The sequence below is a fragment of the Anolis carolinensis genome, chromosome 1, assembly GCF_035594765.1.
Source record: "Anolis carolinensis isolate JA03-04 chromosome 1, rAnoCar3.1.pri, whole genome shotgun sequence".
In the NCBI taxonomy this organism is placed as follows: Eukaryota; Metazoa; Chordata; class Lepidosauria; order Squamata; family Dactyloidae; genus Anolis; species Anolis carolinensis.
In genome coordinates, this window is record NC_085841.1 from 300,781,815 (window position 1) to 300,804,337 (window position 22,523).

The 22,523-nt window shown below is 38.7% G+C and overlaps 1 protein-coding gene across 2 annotated transcripts in view; it reads left to right on the forward strand.

The window, feature by feature from the left end:
- LOC100558837 (zinc finger protein 862) overlaps positions 1–22,523 on the forward strand; it is a 67,241-nt gene that overhangs the window by 9,112 nt on the left and 35,606 nt on the right. For both annotated transcript variants that reach the window (XM_003214639.4, XM_008105533.3), the window contains exons 2-5: positions 15,221–15,318; positions 19,607–19,710; positions 20,571–20,833; positions 21,184–21,251. In XM_003214639.4, the coding sequence (XP_003214687.2) occupies positions 15,221–15,318; positions 19,607–19,710; positions 20,571–20,833; positions 21,184–21,251 (533 nt within the window). The remainder of the gene's footprint in view (positions 1–15,220; positions 15,319–19,606; positions 19,711–20,570; positions 20,834–21,183; positions 21,252–22,523) is intronic.

The window sequence follows — 22,523 nt, forward strand, 5'->3', positions numbered from 1 at the left end:
ACACCCCCAGGCAGAGTTCCACTGCTGAACAACTCTTATAGTCAAGAAGTTCTTCCTAATGTTCAGGTGGTATCTCCTTTCCTGTGATTTGAACCCATTGCTCTGAGTCCTAGTCTCCAGGGCAGCAGAAAACAAGCCGCCTCCTTCCTTAAGACATCTTTTCGCATATTTATACATGGCTATCATGTCTCCTCTCAGCCTTCTCTGACAATGGGGCATGGGACATTGTGGGGATCATAGAATGGCAGGTCTATAGTATACTATGTCGAGAAAATATCCATCATTGCTCATGGCATTTTATTTAAATAGAGGAAATTGTGAGAGGCTAGCTGTTTACTAGCAACCAACTGGTGGCTTCCTCCATCACAGTGCCAGGTGGAAGAGCCAGGTGGAACTTTTATAAACAATGCTTCTTGCAGATGAGAGAAGATTGCTTATTTAAATCTATTTTTGTCATTGGTTAAGTTTCCCACATATAGTATTATCTTTTTGGTAATATTAACAGAATCTTTGTTCTCCATAGTTTTCTTCTTTCATTCTAGTTTCCTCTTTTAAAATAAGTATTCGAAAGAAGAAATTGGGAGTGGATTGGATGTAAGTATACTAAACTGTAGGTTGAATTTAGGTAATGGATATATGATGAGAAAGGATTGCAGAAAAGCTTGAAAACATGAAGAGCAAGTCTGAGCTGGAAATCACGAGCATAGTGGTAACTTTAATGGACTATACTCACAATACAGTGTTTGTCTATAATATATCCTAGGCTTTCACGTGGCCAGTTTTAAACCAGTCTGACTGCTTTTTTGAATAGTAGTGTATGTTTAAAAGAAAGCAGAAGCACAGACAGACTGGTGTCTATTTAAAATGTATGTACTACTGACCTCTCCTGTTACCCTTAAACACAGAGGATGAGAATGTGGGAAAGATTTGATACTACCAATTACTGCACTTGTTACTTCAAAGGTTATGAACTTAAAGGAGGAACAAGAGTTTCCACAGACATATTACTTAACCTTTATTTTCAACATTCCCCTAAGTTTCACATCTCTTAGTTTGATACATGCAGCTGTTCTCTGACTTACATTTATATTGTTATTTCTGTGATGTTGATGTTAATGCCATCAAAGAATGAAAATATGACTAAACACTGTGCTTATATTAAAATCTATGGTTCTACATGCAATAAGGGAGTGTACGCACAACTCAGTATAATAGGTATGTCATGCAGTTTCAAATATAAAGTCTTTAAATAATGAGAAGGTATTATTTCATTGTGTATAGGAATAGTTTATTATTATACACAGTCATGTAACACAGAATATCAAGGCAGGTAATCCAATATATATATATATATATATATATATATATATATATATATATATATATATATTGAACTGGATCATCTGAGTCCACACTGCCATATAATCTAGTTCAGTGTGGATTTTATACAGCTGTGTGGAAGGGGCCTTAGTCTCCAAGGCAGTAGAAAACGAACCTATTCCCTCCTCAGTATGACATATTTTCAAATATTTAAGCTTCCTTATCTCATCCTTCTCTTCTGAAGGCTAAACATATCTAGCTCTTTAAGCTGCTCCTCATAAGGCATGGCTTGCTGAACTTTGATCATTTTAGTCGCCCACCTCTGCAAATTATTGGAAGGAATTTCAAGGGAACAGTTTCTCTACAAGTTTACAGAGAAGTCATGGTGTTTTGGACTTAATTGAGTGCATTCGATTGTTGTGGTGGAATTATTTACATCAGGGGTCCCCAAACTTTTTAAGCTGAGGGCTTTTTAAGCTGAGGTCCACAATCCTTCAGACTGTTGAGGGGCCAGATTATCATTTGAAAAAAAAAAAAACAAATTCTGATGCACACTGCACATGTCTTATTTGTAGTGCAAAAACAACAACAAGAAGAAGAAAAATGAAAGAACAATACAGTATTTAAAAATAAAAACAATTTTAACCAACATACATTGATCAGGATTTCAATGGGAAGTGTGGTCCTGCTTCTGGCCAATGAGATAGTCAAGTTAATTAGGATTGTTGTTGTTGTTGTTGTGTGCCTTCAAGTCATTTCAGACTTTGGGCGAGCCTAAGTCTAAAATTTATTTATTATTTATTTATTTACTGCATTAATTTACTACATTTGTATCACACCCTTCTCACCCCAAAGGGGACTCAGAGTGGCTTACAAATTATATGTACATACAATATATTATATTATTAGCAAAGAACAATATTAGCATTATATATTACTATATTGAACTATACCACTATACTATAATATTATTAGTAATATTATATGTAATATAGAACATATAATTAATATTATTATATGGTATTATTAGTGTTATATTGTATTTCATTATAATATTATTATCAATATTATATGTATATACAATATATTATATTATAAAACTGAGGGCGGGGGCCAGGTAAATGACCTCGGAGGGCCGCATCCGGCCCCCGGGCCTTAGTTTGGGGACTCCTGATTTACATCATATGCATTAACTTTCCTGTCTCTGTTACTTAATTTTTAGTTGGAAAAATATTGTATTGCAATTTGATTTTTTTGTAAGCTTCACAAGTCATTCTTCCTATTTTAACTGTATAAGTTGGGTTTTTTTTATAACTGAAATCTTATTTACACAGAAACCTCTTCTATATATAGTGACTGACATCCAAACCCTTCTGCCCTATTTTTGTGAAAACAGTCTAGTTGTAGCCCTACTTGCAGACACAAGAGTAGCAGGAACGTCTGATTTCTTCACTGCTTCACCACACCTTTAGCCCATGTCAATCAGACACATTCCAGGTTTTCCACCACTGATGCTGTATTGTTTGTCCCATTTCTTTGGCCATAGTAAAGCAGAGGGCTTATTTGACCATACCGCATGGGATCGAAGCAATTGTTTTAATCATCCTGGCCATTTTTTGGCTGCATCTCGTTGTTTTTTTTAATAGTTTCACAAGCGAACATATTGCAGTTCACTTCTAGTGTGAGAAGATTGTCCATCTGCAAGGAAGTTGCCCAGGGGACATCCAGATGTTTTACCATCCTGCTGGGAAGCTTCCCACATGAGAGCTGACAGACGGGAGCTCACCCCGTCTTGTAGATTCGAACCGCCGACCTTCAGGTCAGCAGTTCAGCTGGCACAAGGGTTTAACCCATTGAGTCACCGCAGCTTGTTTTAATTAGCACACTTACACATATTTTCTAGTGTTACTGCTTTTTCACAAGCCCGACTTCAGTTTTTGATAATTGATGGTCTTGTGATTTGGCCATATCTGAAACCTTAAAATAAAAGCAAATACATTTGTTCATTTTCAACATAATTCGGGTTTTGTTTGTCATCATTAATATAAGGAGTCTGCAGTCTATTTTCACTAGGCCTTTCCTGTCTATTCTCAGAAATGTTCACTTCTGGTTGTTTCTTCATCAGGGATTCACTAGCCATGAAGTCTCTTGTGGTAGCTGTTGTTCCTGGAAAATAAAGTTTCTTTCAGTAAATCTGTGCAATGATGGGTCATCAGGAATTTCTTTTTACAATCCCTACTCTGAAATACACTAGAATCCAAATTGTTGAAGAGAAAGGGGTCAGCAGCACAGTGATTGGCAAGAAATATGGAAAAGTATTTAGGTTTTAAAATGGAAAGTTTGGGTGTGAATATGTCATACATTCTTACTTTAGAAGACTTGTCTGTTTCAAATTGTTTTGTAAAGCATTCATGATATATACTGTTTGGCACTGAAAATTCTAGAGGAAACAACTTCCTTCAAAAACAGTTGCATGCATGGAATACTTTTTTCTTTATGACATTCTTTTGCTTTGCTGCTGTCTTGTATTCCAATATACTGTGCTAGTGTTATTTTTTTTAGATTTTTGTCTTCATGTTTTGCTTAGTTTATGCTATCTCAGATGCCAAGAAAAGATATTCCACATATATTGTGTATAAGTATACAAGTAAAACATGTGCTTGCTTATATGTGGATCAGTGCAATACCACTGTTGTTTATGATCCTTTGTAAAACTTGCTCAAAAAAATGGCAGTGGTGGCAGCTCTTACAGAGCTTTCTAGCCATGGTAGAGAGGGCAGAGGTGATGAAAGCTCCTTTCAGGCATATAGTAAGCACCGAGAGTCCAAGAGTCCAAAGGAACTAATGCTCCCATCTGCTCAGATTGTATCCAGACTATCGGAAACTCCGTATCTTCTTATACAAGTGAACTCAAGTTTTAAAGTCTGCAAGGGAGAGCTTTATAATAATAATAATAATAACAATAAAACTTTATTTATACCCCGCCACCATCTCCCTGTGGGGACTCGGGGCGGCTTACCTGGGGCAGAGGCCCAAACAACATAAGGACAAAATATAAGCAACATAATACAATCACAATATAAAACAGATAAAACAGTAATGCAATATATCAATTAAAACAACAATACAGGATAAAAAATTACATTAAAAACACATAAAAGGTAAGACCATAATAAATACAGGAGCTTTCTCTAAGTTCCACTACATTCCCAGGCACATTTGGTGAGGACTCAGGAGGGAACCCTCTTAGTGGCTGCTCCTAGGCTATGGGACTCACCTCTGCAGGAGATCCAGTAGTGGAACTCATTTCTCCCAGAGGTTATTTCTTATTCCCAAGACCTTTTTGTTCAAGCAGGCACTTGAATCTTGTTTATGGTGCAACAGTCGCTATATCTAGAGCAGAGGTCCTCAAACTTATTAAACAGAGGAATTGTTCATGGTCCCTCAGGCTATCGGGGGACAGGCTATAGTTTGAAAAAACAATTAACAAGTTCCTATGCACACTGCACATATCTTATTTGTAGTACAAAAAATTGAAAGAAAAACACAATATTTGAAATGAACAATTTTAACCAACATAAACTTACCTGTTTTTCAGTAGAAAGTGTGGGCCTCCTTTTGACTGATGAGATAGTCAAGTTAATTAGGATTGTTGTTGTGAGCCTTCAAGTCATTTCAGACTTAAGGTGACACTGCCAAAAGTTTAGGATGGTGCCAGATAAATTAGCTTGAAGGGTTGCATCCGGCCCGGGGGTCTTAGTTTGGGAACCATTTGTATTGAGAGTCAGAATGGTGCAATGATTTTGCTCTTGGACAGCGACTCTAGAGTCCAGGATTCAGACCCTCACTTCCCCTCAGCCATGGAAACCCATTGGGAGATCTTGAGCAAGTCACGTACTTTCACTACTCTTGCCTATGACAGGGTCACTTTAAGTCAGAAATGACTTGAAAGCACACAACAAGAAGAGATTGCAAATTCCCAGATTCTATATGATGGAACCATGACAATTGAAGTGGAAGCATAGTGTTGTAATTATGTAGTGTGAAAGGGCTCTATGACCTTCATTTAGGAGTAAAATCCACAAATGCCCCATTTTCCATCTTTTTAAAAGTAAGCAAAATGTCTTAAACAAAATTGTTGCATTACACAATTCAGTCTGTCTTTGTATATTTCACACTTTGTTATATGCTCTCATGATCACTATAAAAAAATACTGGGTACGTTTCTTGCTTCCAGCTCTAAAATGGACTGCAAGGTCTGTGTTGCCTATTTTCCATATGGTATTTCTTAAAATAATGTGATCGAAATACCCTATAGACATCAGATCACATCTGATCGTGAAATTTAAGACCGTGGAAGACCATAGTGAATATAGGGTGCTGTAGGCTATATTCAGAGGAAGGCAGTGTGAAAGGTCTGGCTAGTTCTTGCCAAGGAAAACTCAATGGAATTCCTAGGGATGCCATCAGTCAATTGATGGCTTGAAGGCACATGCACACACTTCTGGAAAATTTTAAAAATAACTGACTCTTTTATTATCATCATCATTATTTCACTCTAAAATTAGTTCTTTTCTATGAGCTGTTGCTTGTGAAAGTCAATATCTCATGAAAAGTTGTGGTAGAGCCATCTCAATTCCATATTTTCCCGTTGGCCTGATTTGACTGGGGTAGGCCTGATTTAGTTTCTATTTTCTCACTTTTTAGCTCCTATTTTTCATGTTCCCCTTTAGCTCTCATTTTACTTCAGTTTCTATATACTGAGTTCAAAGTGAAAAACTATACTCATTTAATTCAGTAAAGAAGAAAATTATTGCTCTTCTGGCAAAAGCAAACTTTTGTAAGCTCTCTTAGCTTATGTGTTATTTCTCACTAATAATAGCTTATGTGTTATTCCTCACTCTGATATTGCTTAGCCACACAGATCTTCCGTTCCTCTGTGAAATGCTGCTATGTATTATTCCTTCTCTAATAGCTGGTTCCTCTTATTTTCCTTGTACAAAGTCACAATTCTTTTGTTTTAGAAGTTCACTCAAAGATTTGCCCACAGATAAACCGGGGGGGGGGGGGGGGGGGGAGGACATGTATGATGGATTGAAAAGAATTTCATCAAAAACAATGTAAAGCACAAAGGAAGAAAAGAAATAGATTCTTAACATAAATATGGTACGAGTTTTCTCTCTCTCTCTTCTCCTCTCCCAGCTTTTATGCTAGTTTGTAACTCAACAATCTCATGTTTGAGAATCCAAATGAGCTGATATAAAAGTTTGAATGTTGCATTTTCTCTTATTCGTCTTCCAATGATATATTATATTAAAACAGAAGTTTCCTTTTATTTTACTCTTCCCACATCAAATACTTTTATCAGATACCTCTGCAATACTTCAAGAGAGTGACTCCTCCAATCTTGACCGAAAGCTGTACGCCTAAGTGGATATTTGTGTTTGGATCCTACCAATCTTATAAGTTTACAGATGCATCTGTCACAAAAAGATGTCCATATATTCTGATTTACAATGTAGGATGGCAGGCTTTGAGAACCAAGAGCAACAGGTAGAATTTGTATACGTTTGGATTTCAGTATGATAACCTTAAAAGACACCATGCCCAAACTTCTTCCACTCTTCTTTTTCTCATATATATGTCAAATAAATTAGGAATAGTAATGAAAATATATAGGAATCCAGTGATTGATGATTTGATGCTGTGGGTAGTATTTAGACAGGAAGTGGGGGATCAAAGTGACCTGTGCTGACAATGCTGTCTAAGAAGACTACAAACATGTCAAAAGAAGAATTTAAGTTGCACTGTGAAATCACTGTTGACTTGTAAGGAGGCACAAATAAGGATGAGCACAGACACATTTGTTTCAGCTTTACATGCTTTTGTTGGAAGTTTTTAAAATAGATGTTTCTGAATACATCTGGTTTTCCAAACTTCTATAAATAAGTTGGTTTTATGGTTAGCATATGACAGGGATGCTGAAATGTGGTTCCTTTTCAGGCAACACATTAATGTTAGAGGTCTGCAGTTAGATGGAATGAATCTATACCGATACACCTTTTCATGTCACCTTTTATAGGAACAGTGATAGAAAGAAAACTACAGAGAATATTCTTCCAGTGATGATGACCTTTCATGGTCCCAGGTTACATGGAAAAAAGCCATACTGCAGAGCTCCTATACTGCTAACAGAATATTTTTTAAAAACTACAAAAGACTATACATTTGTGGATTTCCCTCTTGTGAATTTGATTACCCATGGATTTTATTAATATGTTCTCTCTTAAGAATTTCTAGGTCCTTCAGTGTAATGCAAGAATAAAACTCAAGGCTACCTAAAGAATAAAAAAATACAAGGAAAACAATATTTAAAGACATACAGATATTTAAGATAAAAATAATATTAAACAGTTGATAGAATTAAAACTATGTTAGTCAATCTAATTAAAAGAGTTCCAGTATAATGTGTTGATTTGAGTGTTGGACTAGGATCCAATGTTCTCTTAGCTAGGGAAGTTCAGTGACCCTGGCTAAGTCACACTGTCTCTTACTCTTAAGCAATAGTAAACCCACTCTGAATAAATTTTGGTAAAAAGCGTGATGCGTTTTGCTTTATGGTCATGAAGAGAAAAACATGCTTTGAAGGCACACACCAATTTTAAAATCATGTATTAAAATTAGGGTAACCTTGGATTTGTGACCCATGGGGTTATGTGAAATTTGGCCCATGTGGGGCCAGTTCTCATAGCTGAATTAAATTATTATTAGCTTGTCTTCTGTCCCTTATGCTGCTTAATACTTATATGAAATCACTGGGAGAAATCTTCAGAAGTTTGGGGGAATCAGTGTCATCAGTACACAATCATTCATTTCCATTTTCCAAAGAACCTTGCTGTACTAAGAGAGTTTGCTGTCAGTAATGGGCTGCAAGAGTATGAGCAAATTAAAATTTCATCCAGACAAGACAGAGATGCTCCTGGTCATTTGGAAGATGCATCAGGAAGTAGGAATTCCGCATGTAATGAATGGGATTACACAACTATAGGTAAAGATAAAATTTTCCCCTGACGTTAAGTCTAGTCATGTCTGGCTTTGGGGGTTGGTGCTCATCTCAATTTCTAAGCTGAAGAGTCGGTGTTGTCCGTAGACACCTCCCAAGATCATGTGGCTGGCATGACTGCATGGAGCACCGTTACCTTCCCGCCGGAGTGGTACCATAGAATCATAGAATCATAGAATAGTAGAGTTGGAAGAGACCACATGGGCCATCTAGTCCAACCCCCTGCTAAGAAGCAGGAAATCGCATTCAAAGCACCCCCGACAGATGGCCATCCAGCCTCTGCTTAAAAGCCTCCAAGGAAGGAGCCTCCACCACGGCCCTGGGGAGAGAGTTCCACTGTCGAACAGCTCTCACAGTGAGGAAGTTCTTCCTGATGTTCAAGTGGAATCTCCTTTCCTGTAGTTTGAAGCCATTGTTCCGTGTCCTAGTCTGCAGGGCAGCAGAAAACAAGCTTGCTCCCTCTTCCCTATGACTTCCCTTCACGTATTTGTACATGGCTATCATGTCTCCTCTCAGCCTTCTCTTCTGCAGGCTAAACATGCCCAGCTCTTTAAGCCGCTCCTCATAGGGCTTGTTCTCCAGACCCTTAATCATTTTAGTCGCCCTCCTCTGGACGCTTTCCAGTTTGTCAACATCTCCCTTCAACTGTGGTGCCCAAAATTGGACACAGTATTCCAGGTGTGGTCTGACCAAGGCAGAATAGAGGGGGAGCATAACTTCCCTGGATCTAGACGCTATTCCCCTATTGATGCAGGCCAGAATCCCATTGGCTTTTTTAGCAGCCGCATCACATTGTTGGCTCATGTTTAACTTGTTGTCCACGAGGACTCCAAGGTCTTTTTCGCACACACTGCTGTCAAGCCAGGCGTCCCCCATTCTGTATCTTTGATTTCCATTTTTTCTGCCGAAGTGAAGTATCTTGCATTTGTCCCTGTTGAACTTCATTTTGTTAGTTTTGGCCCATCTCTCTAGTCTGTCAAGATCGTTTTGAATTCTGCTCCTGTCTTCTGGAGTGTTAGCTATCCCTCCCTATTGATCTACTCACATTTGCATGTTTTCAAACTGCTAGGTTGGCAGATGCTAGGGCTAATAGTGGGCGCTCATTCTGCTCCCCGGATTTGAACCTGCAACCTTTTGGTCCACAAGTTCAGCAGCTCATTGCTTTAACACACTGTGCCACTGGGGGGCCCCAACACAACTATACTCAGATCTAAGTCTGGATGTCCAGCTTTCAGTCGTGGCCAGAGGTGAGCCTGCACAGTTAAAATTAGTGCACCAGCTATGCTACTGGTCAATTTCTGGGCAAAATTCGAAGTGCTGTTTTTCAGTTGTAAAGCCTTTTTTATAATTTGGGTCCAGACTATCAGAAAGATCTTTTATATGTTGGTTCAAGTCTTAAGGTCTGCAGGGCAGGGCTTTTTCTCAGTCCTATCTCTTTCACAAGCACATTTGTTGAGGACTCCAGAGAGAGCCTTCTCAGTGGCTGCTCCCAGACTGTGAAACTCCCTTTTGTGGGAGGTCCAGTTGGCTCTCTCTCTGCTCTCTTTTTGATGGCAGGTAAAGAATTTTTGTTCAAGCAGAGGGTTTATTGAGGGCTTTAGATTTTAATTATAGAGCAGTAGTATGTGTAGAGAGAGAGAGAGCATGGTGTAGTGGGTTGAGTGTTGGGCTACAACTTCCCGCTTATCCAAGGAAACTCAATCGTTGACCTTGAGCAAATCACACTTTTTCAGAGGAAGGTGAAGGCAATGCCCTTCCAAATTAAACCCCGTAATAGGGTTGCCTTTGGATTGTCATAGGTTGTAAACAACTTTGAAAGTACATAGCAGTGCATGTATGGAGTACTGAATTTTCAATCTTTTATTGTGTTTTAGATGTTTTCAACTGTTTTATGCTTAAATATTTTCAATTATTTTAAATAATTTAAAATAATATTGTTATTTTATTTGTTTTTAACTTCTGTAAACTAATGTTTAGCTTAACCTTTTAAAATATATTATAAGCTGCCTTGAATTTTTTCCCAAGTAAAAGACAGGATATAGACTTAATCTATATATATAAAAGAGTAATGGCATCAGGGCAGTGGACAAAACAACAAAAGTACAGGCCCCCCAACCTCAAAATTTGACAACACAACCCATCATCCACGGCACTAGGTTGATACAACAAAAAGAAAAGAAAAATAAAGTCCTAATTAGAGAGGGAGTAATAAATGTTTTTATCCAATTGCTGCCAGTTAGAGTGCTAAGCTCCGCCCACTTGGTTTCCTAGCAACCTACTCAGCTCACGGGACAGGCACAGTTAGGCCTCACTTAGGCATTTTCCATAGATTATCTGATTTTAACTGGATTAAATGGCAGTGTAGACTCAAGGCCCTTCCACACAGCTATATTACCCATTTATAATCTTACTAGCTGTGCCCGGCCACACGTTGCTGTGGCGAAGTATGGTGGAATGGGAAATAAAGTATTGAGGAATTGGTGGTAGTTAAGGTCAAGGGTAAAGGTTTTCCCCAGACATTGTCCAGTCGTGTCTGACTCTGGAGGTTGGTGCTCATCTCCTTTTCTAAGCCGAAGAGCCGGCGTTGTCCGTAGACTCCTCCAAGGTCATGTGGGATGACTACATGGAGCGGCGTTACCTTCCCACCGGAGCAGTACCTATTGATGCACTCACATTTGCATGTTTTCAAACTTCTGGGTTGGCAGAAGCTGGGGCTAACAGTGGGGGCTCTCTCCGCTGCCCCAATTCAATCCTGTGGCCTTTCGGTCCAGAAGTTCAGCAGCTCAGCGCTTTAACACGCTGCGCCATCAGGGGATATTATTTCCTAAAGGTGGTGAATATACAATATTTCTGATTGGTTTTTTTTGTTTGTTGGAGGCAAGTATGAATGCTGCAATTAGGAAAAATGATTAGGATGTAATGGCCTTGCAGCTTTAAAGCCTGGCTGTTTCCTCCCTGAGTGAATTTTTTGTTGGGAGGTGTTAGCTGGCCCTGATTGTTTCCTGTCTGGAATTCCCTTGTTTTCAAAGTGGTGTTGTTTGCGATATTTTATGTGCTTCTACTGTCTGTGGCCCTGAGAAAACAGGATTTGCCAGACTTTGATGATGGGAATACCTTGTTGGGAGGTGTTAGCTGGCCCCGATTGTTTCCTGTGTGGAATTCCCCTGTTTATTTACTGTCCTGGTTTTAGAGATTATATTGTTCTGCATTATTCTATCCCAGTAATTATTTCATATTAAAGAAGAATCTCACTTATCCAACATTCGCTTATACAATGTTCTGGATTATCCAACACAGTCTGCCTTTTCATAATCAATGTTTTTGTAATCAGTGTTTTAAATTCATTGTGATATTTTAGTGGTAAATTTGTAAATACAGTACAGTAGAGTCTCACTTATCCAACATAAACGGGCCGGCAGAACGTTGGATAAGCGAATATGTTGGATAATGAGGAATTAAGGATAACCCTATTAAACATCAAATTAAGTTATGATTTTACAAATGAAGCACCAAAACATCATGTTAGACAACAAATTTGTCAGAAAAGTAGTTCAGTACACAGTAATGCTATATAGTAATTACTGTATTTATGAATTTAGCACCAAAATATCACGATATATTGAAAGCATTGACTACAAAAATGTGTTGGATAATCCAGAACGTTGGATAAGCGAGTGTTGGATAAGTGAGACTCTACTGTAAATACTACATAGCATTACTGCGCATGGAACTACTTTTTCTGTCAAATTTGTTGTATAATATGATGTTTTGGTGCTTAATTTGTATAACGATTACCTAAGTTGATGTTTAATTGGCTTTTCCTGAATCCCTTCTTATTATCCAACATATTCACTTATCCTGCCGGCCTGTTTACGTTGGATAAGTGAGACTCTACTGTATATTGATAATCTTAAATTATCTGCTTAGAACTGGATTATATGAGGCCCCTTCTTCACAGCTGTATAAAATGCACACTGAAGTGGATTATATGGCAGTGTGGAGTCAAGATAATCCAGTGCAAAGCAGATAATATAAGATTATAAATGGCTTATATAGCTGTGTTGAAGGGCCTTGAGTCTACACTGCCATATAATCCAGTGCAAATTAGATAATCTGTGGAAGAAGTCTAAGTGAGGCCTAAATCTGCCTGTCCCCTAACTGAAACCTGGCTGTCCCTTGGTTGCTAGGCAACCAAGTGGGCAGAGATTAGCCCTCTAAACTGGCAGCAATTGGATAAAAAAATTATTGCTCTCCCTCTAATTAGGACTTTATTTTTCTTTTCTTTTTGTTTTATCAACCTTGAGGCGTGGATGATGGGTTGTGTTGTCAAATTTTGAGGTTGGGGGGCCTGTATTTTTGTTGTTTTGTGAATTGCTGTGATGCCATCACTCTTTTATATATATAGATATTATCTGCTTTGAACTGGATTATCTTGAGTCCACACTGCCAGATAATTCACTTCAGTGTGCATTTTATACAGCTGTGTAGAAGGGGCCTCATATAATTCAGTTCTAAGCAGATATAAGATTATAAATATACAGTAGAGTCTCACTTATCCAACATAAACAGGCCGGCAGAACGTTGGATAAGTGAATATGTTGGATAATAAGAAGAGATTCAGAAAAAGCCTATTAAACATCAAATTAGGTAATGATTATACAAATTAAGCACCAAATATCATGTTATACAACAAATCTGACAGAAAATGTAGTTCAATACTCAGTAATGCTATGTTGTAATTACTGTATTTACAAATTTAGCACCAAAATATCACAATGAATTTAAAACACTGACTACAAAACATTGACTACTAAAAGGCAGACTGCGTTGGATAATCCAGAACTTTGGATAAGCGAATGTTGGATAAGTGAGATTCTACTGTAATATGAAATAAATACTGTGGTAATCCAGAACAACCCAATTCTGCCATGGAGGACACAATCCAAGCACGCCCAACAGATGGCCACCCAGCCTCTCAATAATAATAATAATAATAATAATAATAATAATAATAATAATAATAATAAGAATAAGAATATTGTACAATCCTAAGGTTAGCAGATACCCCTAAGGATCATCCAGTTCAACTTCCTTATATCATGCAGGAGGACACAATCCAACCACTCCTGACAGATGGCCATCCAATATCTGCACAATAATAACACACATCGAATCATAGCATCAGACAGTTAGGAGACACACCTAAAGGCCATACACTCCAACTCAACTCTGCCATGGAGGACACAATCCAAGCACTCCCAACAGATGGCCACCCAGCCTCTCAATACTAATACTACTACTACTAATAATAATAACAACATCATACAATCCTAAGGTTTGGAGTTACCCCTAAGAGTCATCCAGATCAACTTCCTTCTACCATGCAGGAGGACACAATCCAAGCGCTCCTGACAGATGGCCATCCAGCCTCTACATAATAATGATGAAGATGAAGATGATGATGATGATAATAATAATAATAATAATAATAATAATAATAATAATAATAATAATAATAGAAGCATAGAATCCAAGAGTTTGGAGAGACTCCTAGGGGCCATCCAGCCCAACCCTTTTTACTATGCAGCTGGACACAACCCAAGCTTTCACAACACATGGACAACGTATAAATACTATACAATACTAAAGGTAAAGGTTTCCCCCTGACGTTAAGTCCAGTCATGTCTGACTCTGGGGCCTGGTGCTCATCTCCATTTCTAAGCCGAAGAGCCGGCGTTGTCCGTAGACACCTCTAAGGTCATGTGGCCGGCATGACTGCATGGAGCGCCCTTACTTTCCCGCCGGAGTGGTACCTATTAATCTACTCACATTTGCATGTTTTTGAACTGTTAGGTTAGCAGGAGCTGGAGCTAACAGCAGCCGCTCACGCCGCTCCCGGGGTTTGAACCAGGGACCTTTTGGTCTCCAGCTCAGTGCTTTAATGCACTTCGCCACCGGGGCTCCTTATACAATACTACACAGGGACATTGACCCCCTCTATCCTCACCACTTTCACAGTACACAAATAACCAAATGCATACTAAACATAAAGACAACCATACAACAGACATTCAATACCACCACTACCTCAACAAGTTCTCACCAACACCACCAGACAACGCCACAGCAACGCGTGGCCGGGCACAGCTAGTAAATAAATAAAATACTTCATTGCATCAGTTAGTTTCCTAATGTCAATAACTTGCTCAGAATAAAATGTCAATTGTGCCATTTTTACAAAAAAAAAGTTCAAATAGTGTTGAGAATATGAACAGTCTCCTGATGAAAATGAATGGGATGGGAGATTTGAGGGTTATGGTTTTAATGCTAGCAAGTCAGTTTTTAATCACTTCATAAAGTTAGTAGCCAATTTTGGAACCCAAGTAATTTTCCATTGAACTTTATTTTTGGCAGGACAATACTGCACCACAACACTAAAGTTGTTTGTTTGTTGCTATCCAGCCTATCATATTATTGCTGTTCCAATTACCTATTTTGTCATAGAGGTTTCCCCACCAGGACTATGTAGAGTATTATAACCAGCATACCACTGGGCACCCCTGAGGTCATCAGATTTCATGAGTTATACAGGGTTGGTTGGTTAATGGTTGGCCAGAGATCACCAAGGAATTTGGAGCATCTCCACAAGTAAATTAGGAAAAATGCTGTGTGAAACTTGTTTGTTGCCGATCAAAACTAAAAATTGCTGAACCATATGTGTCCATGATCTGGTTCAATGTAAGGAGAGCTTTCTCTGTTACTATGAAATTAGTGTTTTGATGTGCAAACTGGCATTTTCGAAATGATTTACTTTTGTGTAATCCATTTTTTTTACAGAACATGAGTGAAAAACTGAATGACTGCTTGGGGGAGATGGTGACTATCAAGACAGAACCCTGCTCTCCATGCCGCGAAGAGGAATATGGACAACTTTGGTAAGAGGATTTCTTGTGCCTTAATATTACAGATCCCACTCCTTTCCATACAGATATGTTTGTCAAGCAGTGCCTATGTATCTTTCATGCATATTGTAAAGATATAGTGAAGGCTGCAGTTTTGGTTTATGTAGAATGGCTGATAGTTCTCTTAGATTTTTGTCTCATTCTGTGTAAACTTGAAACACGCCTTGATATGCAACAGTTCCCTGTATGTCACATTTGCCTTTTAAATATAGTCATAAAAGATCAATTTTTCACTTTTCATATCAAGAAAACCATGATAAAGTTAATGTGGCACCAATAGAGATCAAATGGTGCAAGATTGTGATAGAAGAGAACAAAGAGGTTTATGATATTGGAACCAATGAACATCATGCTGTCCCTTTTCTGGATCCCTTGTAAAGAGTTGTATCACTGCAGCTCTGTTTAAGGCTACAGTAGCACTAGATGTTAGCATAGATTTCCATAACCACAAAAGCATTTTAGAATGTACATATTAAGTCTCCAGAAATCCAGAATTCCCTTCAAAGCTGAATGTTTTTGCTGCCAGCAACCAACTTCTGCTTTTGGGGAAAGGAAGCAGGTCACAAATCCAGTGCCTGCTTTTTAATCAAGGAGCCCTGATGGAGAAAGGGAAGGGGGGAAGACAATCATCCACTTATGCAAGCTCCCTGTCAAAATGGATTCTAAAATTTAAAAACCCTGAAATTTAAAAAAAAAACATTGGGCTCCAAGCATTTCAATAAGAAACACTCAGCCTGTACATATTTATTTCCAACATTTATATTCTGCCCTTCTCACCTGAAGGGACTCAGGGCGGCGTACATATAAGCTTCTTATAAAACTAAAACTTCACATATTTTTATTGTAGTCATTAAAGTTTGGATTTAAAAAAAAATGTATGTGCTTTATCAATGGCGCTCTTTCCTTCGTGTACTAAAGCTTGACTGCTTTCTTACTGGATTAGCCATGGCATGCACCCTTTGCCAGCACTATTTGCATCTCCATATCCTTGGATGACACCTTTAATTAAGGAGGAAAGTGTGTGTAGAGATAGAAGGAGAAAACATATGTACATAGGAAATACTATAGGATTTGAAGAACTAGAATCTATATATATAAAAGGGTAATGAAATTTCGGCCTAGGACAAAACAACAAAACTTGGCAGCACAACCCCTCATCCATGCCTCTACGTTCATACAACAAAAAGAAAAGAAAAATAAAGTCCTAATTAGAGGGAGAGGAATAATTGTTTTTATCCAATTGCTGCCAGTTAGAAGGCTAAGCTCCACCCACTTGGTCTTCTAGCAACCCACTCAGCCCAGGGGACAGGCGGAGTTAGGCCTCACTTAGGCCTCTTCCACACTGCCTATAAAATACAGATTATCTGATTTTAACTGGATTATATGGCAGTAGACTCAAGGCCCTTCCACACAGCTATATAACCCATTTAGAATCTTATATTATCTGCTTTGAACTGGATTATCTTGACTCCATACTGCCATATAATCCACTTCAGTGTGCATTTTATACAGCTGTGTAGAAGGGGCCTCATATAATCCAGTTCTAAGCAGATAATATCTATATATATAAAATGATAAAGTTGTTTGCGCAATGACTATAACAACAAAACTAAACATCCCAGAAATACGAAATTTGGCAACACAATGCAAAAGGCTTGCCTCCAGGTTACAACAACACAACCACACCACAAAACCACAATCCAGACCCACAAAACTCACAACAACGCATCATGCAATAACAACACAACTAAACGCCCCAGAAATACAAAACTTGGCAACACAATGCAAAAGCCTTGCCTCCCAGTTGTAACAACACAACCACACCACAAAATCACACAGGACCCACAAAACTCACAACAACGCATCGTGACTATAACAACACAACTAAACGCCCCGTAAATACAAAACTTGGCAACACAACGCAAAAGCCTTCCCTCCAGGTTGTAACAACACAACCACACCACAAAACCACAATCCAGACCCATAAAACTCGCAACAACGCATCGTGACTATAACAACACAACTAAACGCCCCAGAAATACGAAACTTGGCACACAACTAAACGCCCCAGAAATATAAAACTTCGCAACACAACACAAAAGCCTTGCCTCTCAGTTGTAACAACACAACCACACCACAAAACCACAATCCAGACCCACAAAACTCACAACAATGCATCATGACTATAACAACACAACTAAATGCCCCAGAAATACAAAACTTGGCACACAACTAAACGCCCCAGAAATACAAAACTTGGCAACACAACGCAAAAACCTTGCCTCCCGGTTGTAACAACACAACCATACCACAAAACCACAATCCGGACCCACAAAACTCACAACAATGCATCGTGACTATAACAACACAACTAAACGCCCCAGAAATACAAAACTTGGCACACAACTAAACGCCCCAGAAATACAAAACTTCACAACACAACGCAAAAACCTTGCCTCTCAGTTGTAACAACACAACCACACCACAAAACCACAATCCAGACCCACAAAACTCACAACAATGCATCGTGACTATAACAACACAACTAAACGACCCAGAAATACAAAACTTCGCAACACAACACAAAAGCCTTGCCTCTCAGTTGTAACAACACAACCACACCACAAAACCACAATCCAGACCCACAAAACTCACAACAACGCATTGTGACTATAACAAATACAACATTTGACAACACAACTCATCCACCTCCCCAATCCCTACATTCACACTTGGCCTCCAAAAAAACAATTACAATAATAACAATGACAACAACAACAACAACAACAACAAGAATCAACACCATCACAGGCAAGAAACAGCCAGGCACTGAGGCTGAGAGGCCAGTCAGTGCTACACTGGGCCTCCAAAAAACAATTCAGTAGCATCTAACTTATCCAACCTTCATAATCACTACAACAACAATAATAATAAACACCTACACAGGCAAAACAAAAAAAGGACTATTGTACCACAATAAAAATATAAACCTAATGTAGACTGAACAACACCACCAGACTAAGCCACAGCAACGCGTGGCCGGGCACAGCTAGTAAGATTATAAATATACAGTTCAGTCTCACTTATCCAACATAAACAGGTCGGCAGAAGGTTGGATAAATGAATATGTTGGATAATAAGAAGGGATTCAGGAAAAGCCGATTAAACATCAAATTAGGTAATCATTATATAAATTAAGCACCAAAACATCATGTTATACAACAAATTTGACAGAAAAAGTAGTTCCATGCGCAGTAATGTATGTAGTAATGACTGTATTTACAAATTTACCACCAAAATATTACAATGAATTTAAAACACTGACTACAAAAACATTGACTACTAAAAGGCAAGACTGCGTTGGATAATCCAGAACATTGGATAAGCGAATGTTGGATAAGTGAGATTCTACTGTAATATGAAATAATTACTGTGGTAGAATAATACAGAACAATATAATCTCTAAAACCAGGACAGTAAATAAAGAACACCACTCTGAAAACAAGGGCATTCCAGACAGGAAACAATCAGGGCCAGCTAACACCTCCCAACAAAAAGTTCACTCAGGGAGGAAGCAGCCAGGCTTTAAAGCTGCAACACCATTACATGCTAATCATTTTGCATAATTGCAGCATTCATACTTGCCTCCAACAGACAAAAAAAAAACAATCAGAAATATTGTATATTCACAACTATTAGAAAATAATATCCCCTGATGGTGCAGTGTGTTAAAGTGCTGAACTGCTGAACTTCTGGACTGCAAGGTCACAGGTTTGAATTGGGGGAGCGGAGAGAGCCCCTACTGTTAGCCCCAGCTTCTGCCAACCCTAAAGTTCAAAAACATGCAAATGACAGTAGATGAATAGATACTGGTCCGGCAGGAAGGTAACGGCGCTCCATGCAGTCATGCCACATGACCTTGGAGGAGTCTACAGACAACGCCAGCTCTTCAGCTTAGAAATGGAGATGAGCACCAACCCCCAGAGTCAGACACGACTGGACTTAATGTCAGGGGAAAACCTTTACCCTTTACCTTAACTACTACCAATTCCTCAATACTTTATTTTCCATACCACCATACTTCGCCACAGCAACATGTGGCCGGGCACAGCTAGTAATTGACTAAAGTAATCGATGCTCAAGAAAAGCAAATCTACTTTTTGTTTGGCAGGGTTTTTTTAAAAAATAGTTTTCTACTAAATGTTTACATCACAATATAAAACTTTAATATTCCTTCTTTTTAATTTTCCTTTCTGATCAGCTCCAGAAAGGTGGATTCCCAGTCTGTGGATGTGGAGCCTAAAAAACTGAAAGGAAAGCAGGATTTGATCATGTCGAAGAGTTTTCAGCAAGTTGATTTTTGGTGTAAGTGTCTTGAATTAAATGCAGATGTCTGTGACATTTTGAAGTCAAATTCTCTGTCTTTAACCATGGTTAACATGTTTCTCTTTAATGCTTAGAATCCTTATTTTAATTTCTACTTCAAATTTTTGTAAGGAATTGTATGTCTTAGTTAGTTTTTTCAAAGAGTGTGTGCCTGTTACGACATGCACAGGGTTGTCCCTGCCATGTTTTTTGTGCACCTGAGCACCCATTAGCCATACTGTGGCCATTGGCAGTGTCTGATGACACCTGCACTCTGTTATGTGGCTCTCAAAGTCAGGGATTTGAATTTGACCAATTCTCCAAAAGCTCATCTACACACTCCGGGCCTCAGAATGAGACAGAGGGTGATAATTTGTAGATAAAGCTTTGATTATTAAGGATAATGTGATTCCTTGTATATCAAGTAGCAGAAGAGCATACACTAAAAATTTAAAACAAGCCATATCAGCTTGATGGAGACATCATTGTGAGGAAAATGGTAGGCATTTCATCCTGCTTCTTGGAAATTGTTGTGTTAGTTTCTTTTCAGTTCCACAAGTGTGTGAAGGACACCTGTGTTCTATAAACAATTCTTTGCTTTCCCAAACAATAGTTGGACTCAAATCATTTTGATTGGTCCAGGTCAGAGACTGCATTGCTCTTCTTCCCAAGGTCTCAGGCTATAAATTGGTTTTCACTGAAAGATCTCCTGAACATTTTTACAAAACCTGCCTACAACCTTGCTGACAAATTCCTTGTCACACCATGAAACTTTGATGTGAAAAGCAGTCCCCTTATTGATAACTGTTGATACCGTAGTGGGCCAGGATAATTCCTGTTTCTTCCTTCTCCTCCTACAGTTTGTGAGTCCTGCCAGGAGTATTTTGTGGATGAATGTCCAAATCATGGGCCGCCCATGTTTCTGTCAGATGCGCCTGTACCCATTGGCATCCCTGACCGAGCTGCACTGACTGTCCCACCTGGCATGGAAGTGGTGAAAGAGGCAAATGGGGAGCGGGATGTGCGCTGCGTAGGCGAGATTATCCCCAAAGGGCGTATCTACGGACCATATGAAGGGAAACTCTCCAGTCAGGACAAATCAGCTGGATTCTTTTCTTGGCTGGTTAGTATTCTGCTCTCATTTTCCCAGTGATATGTGTCTTGCAGCAGTTGGTTGTATAGATGCTTTCAGAATTTTAAGATGATGAATGCCTATATCTTACAGGTACAAGAGTAGTTCTTTCTGTTTGCAGCCACAGAAAGACCTGGAAAAGCAAGCTTGGATGTCTGGGGCAGAATTTTAATACTGCTAAAGTAGGCTTGAAACAGTTGCTTAGAAATAAACAATTCAGTAGTCCCTTCCCCAGGTCTCACCTGATGCTGTCTAGGAAATACAGTATATGGAAAATAGTGCCAGAGCCACGAATTGCTCCATTTCCTTATTCTGGATATGCCTTGTCTTTTCTCCCCCAGATTGTTGATAAGAACAACCGCTACAAATCCATAGATGGGACAGATGAAACTACATCAAATTGGATGAGGTGAGTCTAATTTTCATTTATATCTCCCCTCATCCTTGGTCTTTGCAGCCTAAAGGAAGAACAGTATATATTACTTTCATCTTGGGGTCAATTCTTTGGAAGTAACTATTACCTAATTGAAACAGCTGATTTCTAATTTTATCACTGAAACATCCTATTAGGAGAAAATACTTGCTTTGTTTGCTTCTTCTTCACTCAGTTGTATGGTTTCATTTGGGGGGTAGAAAAAAGTGAAATTTCTGCTGCTTTTTTAACTTTCCAATTTGTTTAAAAATGTATTTTTATAAATGTATTTTCCACATGGCAACTTCGGAAAACTGCATTTTTGTCTATTTCTAAATGCTATCATAAAGGTAAAGGTTTTCCCCTGACATTAAGTCCAGTCGTGTCCGACTCTGAGGGTTGTTGCTCATCTCCATTTCGTAGCCAAAGAGCCGGCGGTTTCCTTAGACACCTCCAAGGTCATATGGCCAGCATGACTGCATGAAGCACCGTTACCTTTCCGCGGTACCTATTGATCTACTTACATTTGCATGTTTTCAAACTGCTAGGTTGGCTGAAGCTGGGGCTAACAGTGGGCGCTCACTCCACTCCCCTGATTCGGTCCGCAAGTTCAGCAACTCAGTGCTTTAATATGCTGCGCCACCAGGGGCTCTAAATCCTATCATAGCAATCTGCTTTTAACATTTGTGTTTGAATCTGTTATTAGCTTTAATGTTATAATAGTAGAATTAGAGGAACAGAATTTGTAATATGTTCCATTGTAGATGAAATGCCTCTATGTGACCTTTACAAAGGCTTCTCATTAATTTTGCAGAAAGTATCATGTGTTTTTACTTTATTTAAATTTCTTTGCCCAATCCTTAAACAAGTTTATTGTCACTCCCATATATCCACAGATTCCATGGTTTCACTAGTCCACATTCCAAAATATATCTCCCGGATGTGTTTGTGAGTCTCTCTAGGTCCTCCAGTGTGATTTTTTGGAATGCTTCTGACCTAAGTATAGTAAAAATATAGGATTTGCATTTATCCAATTTTTCATTCATCAGCTGGTCAGTGGGTGTGTCTTGGAATGTATCCCATGAGAATACAACATTTACACTATTTTATAGTGGTGCTATTGCTTTCTCATGCTCCAAACTAAGATTTTTGAGAAAAAAATCAATCTTCCTCTTTCTCTCAAAATCTCTGTTTAAATGTGTGCACTGCAAACAAAAAGGAACTCCATAACAATCGAACTTAAAACACCTTGAAGATATTAATAATAGT